General features: G+C 57.1%; 1 protein-coding gene across 1 annotated transcript; it reads left to right on the top strand.

Annotated features, from left to right (window-relative positions):
- Positions 1 to 1,882: 1,882 nt before the first annotated feature.
- On the top strand, positions 1,883 to 3,102 carry LOC141027397 (putative F-box protein At1g50870). Its single transcript, XM_073504405.1, has 2 exons — positions 1,883 to 2,179; positions 2,239 to 3,102. Exons 1-2 carry the CDS (start codon positions 1,883 to 1,885, stop codon positions 3,100 to 3,102), a joined length of 1,161 nt encoding a protein of 386 aa, XP_073360506.1.
- The last annotated feature ends 1,549 nt before the right edge of the window (positions 3,103 to 4,651 follow it).

Genomic DNA, 4,651 nt, shown 5'->3' with positions numbered 1-4,651 from the left:
CATCATCGACAACAAGACTTGGGAACTTGTCTCGCTGCCTGCCGGACACAAGGCGATCGGCCTCAAGTGGGTGTACCGGGTCAAGCGTGATCCAGCGGGCAACATCGTCAAGCACAAAGCCCGCCTTGTCGCCAAGGGATATGTACAGCATCAGGGGGTGGACTTTGAGGAAGTTTTTGCTCCTGTGGCGCGGATTGAAACTGTCAGACTGCTGCTCGCGCTTGCCGCACACTCTGGTTGGGAAGTTCATCACATGGACGTAAGATCGACATTTCTGAACGGCGAGCTCAGTGAAGAGGTTTATGTGGCACAGCCGCCGGGATACATCATCGCTGGCAAGGAGCAGAGTGTGTTGAAGCTGCGGAAGGCACTGTATGGCCCACGACAGGCTCCACGAGCATGGTATGCAAAGTTTGATGATTCCATGGCGTCATTGGGTTTTACCCGAAGCCCTCTCGAACATGCAGTGTATCGCCGTGGTTCAAAGCAATCCTTCTTGCTGGTGGGTGTCTATGTAGACGACCTTATCATCACAGGAACAAGTCTGACAGAGATCGAGGAATTCAAGCGACAAATGTGCCAGTTATTTCAGATGAGTGATCTTGGCCGTCTCAGTTACTATTTGGGCATAGAAGTGGAACAAAGAGATGGGGTGATCACACTCAAACAGCAAACCTGTGGAGTGCAGACTGGAGCTGGTCAAGGAAGACGGGGGCAAACCTGTAGATGCAACACTGTATCGCAGAGTTATCGGCAGTCTCCGTTACCTGGTAAACACCCGTCCTGACATAGCTCATGCCGTTGGGATCGTCAGTCGCTTCATGGAGAAACCAAGTACTCATCATTGGGCAGCCGTCAAGCAAATTCTGCGTTACATAAAAGGCACAATGAGCTATGGCTGCACCTACAGAGCAGGAAACAGCAGTGCACACTTGCTTGGGTTCAGTGATTCTGATCATGGGGGAGATGTTGGAGATCGAAAGAGCACATCAGGTCAAGTCTTCTTCCTCGGTAAGAACCTGATCACATGGAGCTCCCAGAAACAGAGAATTGTTGCTCTCTCTTCTTGTGAAGCAGAATATGTGGCAGCATGTGCAGCAACATGTCAGGGTGTGTGGCTCAACAGTCTGCTCGCAGACATGAAGGGAGAGACACCGGAGAGCTTCAAACTGATGGTGGACAATAAATCAGCGATTGAGCTAAGCAAAAACCCTGTTCACCATGACCGCAGCAAACACATTGACATCAAGTTTCACTATGTCCGTGACTGCATGGAAACCGGAAAAGTGCAAATTGATCATGTGGGCACCAAGGACCAACTAGCTGATCTTCTGACGAAGGCGTTGGGCAGGGTGCAGTTCATCGAGCTACGGCAGCGTCTGGGAGTAGCTAGGATTGGGAATGGACAAAGAGATTAAGGGGGTGAAATGTTAGCTTTCTGTAATCTCTGTTGTCACGATGGTTAGTTTAGTTTTCTGTTAATAATGCATGGCCGCATGTGGCGCGTGCAAGTAGCTAGGACGGGCGTGCTGCACTCTGCACACGATCCCGCGTTTTACCTGTTCTCCCGATCCGCTAAAGCTGTGAGACGAGGCTGTGGGATGGCGCAGCAAAAATCGGATCATAGCCGGCGGATCGGGAGGTAGCTAGCAAGTAGTCAACTGCTGTAACAAGAGATATAGAAAAGAGAAATAAAAGAAAACGCTGCAGCTTTCAGTGCGGCACAAAAATCACTGTCATTCGTCTCCACCTCTTCTCTGAACTTCTTCAGTTACTGTAGCGATTCCGGCAACAACAGGGAACGGAAGAGAGTCCGGATTGAGGCGAACGGATCAACCAACCAACCCTAACAAAAACGACTGGTCGAGATACCAATCGATCGATGGAGACGGCGAACAAGCGATCAAAGGCCTCGGCCGCCGAACTCGGCGCGGTGCTGCCTCCGGACGTGGTGTGGGAGATCTTGCTGCGCGTCCCGGCCTGGTCGTTGTGGCGCTTCCGCGGCGTCTGCCGGTCGTGGCGCTCCCTCCTCTCCGACTCGTCCTTCGTCAAGGCACACGCTGCCCTGCGTCCAGGCTTCATCCTCGCCCTGGCTAGGGCCGAAGACCGCATCGACGTGGTGGACTTGTCCGGGCACGTCGTCAAACAGATAAACATACCGGCGGCCGAGGAGGAATGGGTGCGCCACTGCCACTGCCCGCGCACCCCGGCCCGTTCTATCTTTTTCGAGCCCGCAAGCGTACCCACGTGCTCGACCCGGACACCGGCGCCGTCGCCGCCTTGCCGTTCGATGATCTCGAGCTGCCGTCGCGGAAGAGGATAACCTGGTACGCCCCCGAACCTTGTTACGCGCTCTGGCTGGACTTGTCCACTGGGCAACACAAGGTGCTCCGCGTCGCAACCCTCTTCCGACATGGGCGCCTCGAGCAGCAATGCGACGTGCTTACCCTCGGCGACGACCAGAGGTGCTGGAGGCGGAGGCCAAGCCCGCCCATCTGTATCACGTCCAACCTGGGCGCCGAAGGCGTCATCATCCAAGGTTTCGTCTACTTCATGGCGGACGAAACCTTTTCTGACTTTATCATGGATATTTCCCGTTACACCCGTGATGACGATAGAAGGGCGATGGACCTGATGAACACCGTCGCGTCGTTCAACCTCCAGACGGAGAAGTGGAGTTCGTCCACGCTCCGAGGCCCGTCGGCGATCGACAACGGAACAGGCAACTGTCGGCTTAAACTTGCAAAGCTAAGCAACACCTTAGTGATGATGCATTTCGACCATGACCGCCCCGCGGAGGACCTGTGGTTCGTGACAGACTTGAAGAAAAGTCTTTGGGTTAAGAAACACAGAGTGCCACGAGAATTGCTACTGCCGTATCCCGAGAAGTGTATACACGCAACCACAAAGCTGCTGATGGCGTTAGATGACGAAAGGATCGTCTTTTCCTGCGAAGCAGATGCCTGGACACCGGAAGGGCCACGCTGGGTTACACGGATTTATGATTCTAGGACCGAGGCTTGTACTGATGTGTCACATCAGCTTGGTGTTCGTGGTATTGTTGGTGTGTACAGAGGAAGCTTTTCTGTGTTCGGAGAGTGAGTGAATAATGCAGAGTGTCGCTTTGCTTCTCAACCAAATTAAGCTCCGTCTTGAGAGAAGGACGATCCTCCATCTTGTGTGATTGTTGGTGGTGGACTTCAGCCCCAAGAAAAGTTTGTGAGTTTCAAATGTGGGAGATAGAAGATAGTCCCTTCCCGGAAATAAAAAGAGATAGAAGATAGTCCCTCTTAACGATCTCCTACTTTTTCTTTTCCGATAAATGGCACCTTTATTATCTCAAAAAGTAGCATCAAGAGGATACAAAGCATTAGCAGTAACACCCAGCCTCTGCATAACTAATAGCACACAGCCAATCATCTAAATTGGCTGGACTATAGCTTGCACGAAGACGCACGGGTGGACTTGGGAAGCGAGCGTTGGCGACGGGTGAGGGGACCGTTGGGGATTCGAAATCCGCCATCGGGCCGCCCATGACTGACCTCGCCGGCGCCGCCCCGGCGGCCGGCGGGTGTGGCCGTGCCTCGCCCTGGGGTGCCTGTGCCCCCGGGGCCGTCCCTTTCCCTCTCTCCCTCGCCATTCTCCTGGGAAGACCTTGCGGACGAGGAGGATGCGGCTGCCGGCCCGGTCGAGCTTCCGGTCAAGCTGGCGCCACCGGTCCTCGCTGACTTCTGGGTAGCGGCCCGCCCGGCGCGCGCCCGTCCCAGCCGTTCCTCCGGCTGGCCTCGTTCGTCGCAATCGCCGGCGGCACTCCCCGGAGCTCGCCCGCCCCTATCTGGGCCGGCGGCTCGTACGAGTGATGCGCCTGCTGTCTCAGACCGCTGTCTGGTCCTGGCGGACCCTGGTAGCTCTGCCGGGGCCGGTGCGGGGTCCGGGGCGGCCGCGCCGGCGGCCCCGGCGGCGCCGCGGGAGGGCTCTGCTCCGTGGTCGGGTCAGAACCGGGCTGTGTCTTCGCGTGGGCCGACTAGGGCTAGTGTGTTGGGCCGACCTAGAGGGAGGTGGATGGGTGGGCGCCGTTTTGGGCCTTGCGCTTCTCGTTGGGGTTCCTGGCCTGATCCGGCGGCCCGCAGTGCGGCGCTCCAGTCGCAGGCCGTCATCGACCGGGCCAACCGCGACTGGATGCTGGCCCACGCAGATCCGGCCCGCTGGATTTGGATCCAGTGTGGCTTAGGAGAGGCTGCACACGGGTGGCCCGCGACTCGGCTTGACATCTCTTGGTCTGGCCGTTTCGCCCGCACCCTCCTCCCTATTTCTGCGCCGCCGCTGCCTCCCCCTGCTCCTTCACTGCTCCGGCTCCCCTGTGCTCCGCCGCCGTTCCTTGCTCTTCCTTCCCGCGGTCGCTGGTTCGCTCCTCTCCGCCCCAGCCTCGGTGCTACGGGATGATTCATCTCGTGCTCCCCGCTCCCCTGGCCCTGACCGCCGTGTTGCCCGTCGCTATGACCGGGATGACAGCCCGACAGGACGGAGGGATAACCCTCGGACCGCGCGGTCCTCTCCTGTTTGCCGCTCGGTGGAGGTGCCCGGTGCCGCTGTTCTGGCGAAGAAGAAGAAGGAGCACAAGAAGAACAAGCCACCTGTTGGTGGTCGCATG

This window comes from Aegilops tauschii, chromosome 7 (genome assembly GCF_002575655.3).
Source record: "Aegilops tauschii subsp. strangulata cultivar AL8/78 chromosome 7, Aet v6.0, whole genome shotgun sequence".
Classification (NCBI taxonomy): domain Eukaryota; kingdom Viridiplantae; phylum Streptophyta; class Magnoliopsida; order Poales; family Poaceae; genus Aegilops; species Aegilops tauschii.
The sequence above is the reverse complement of the archived record's forward strand: the minus strand, read 5'-3'. Positions and strand labels throughout refer to the sequence as shown.

What these genes read in the sequence shown, in the direction of transcription:
- LOC141027397 (XM_073504405.1), top strand. Translation starts at nt 1,883, where the DNA reads ATGGAGACGGCGAACAAGCGATCAAAGGCCTCGGCCGCCGAACTCGGC. An exon ending in CGGCGGCCGAGGAGGAATGG is followed by an intron (nt 2,180 to 2,238) that starts GTGCGCCACTGC and finishes CGAGCCCGCAAG; the next exon opens with CGTACCCACGTGCTCGACCC.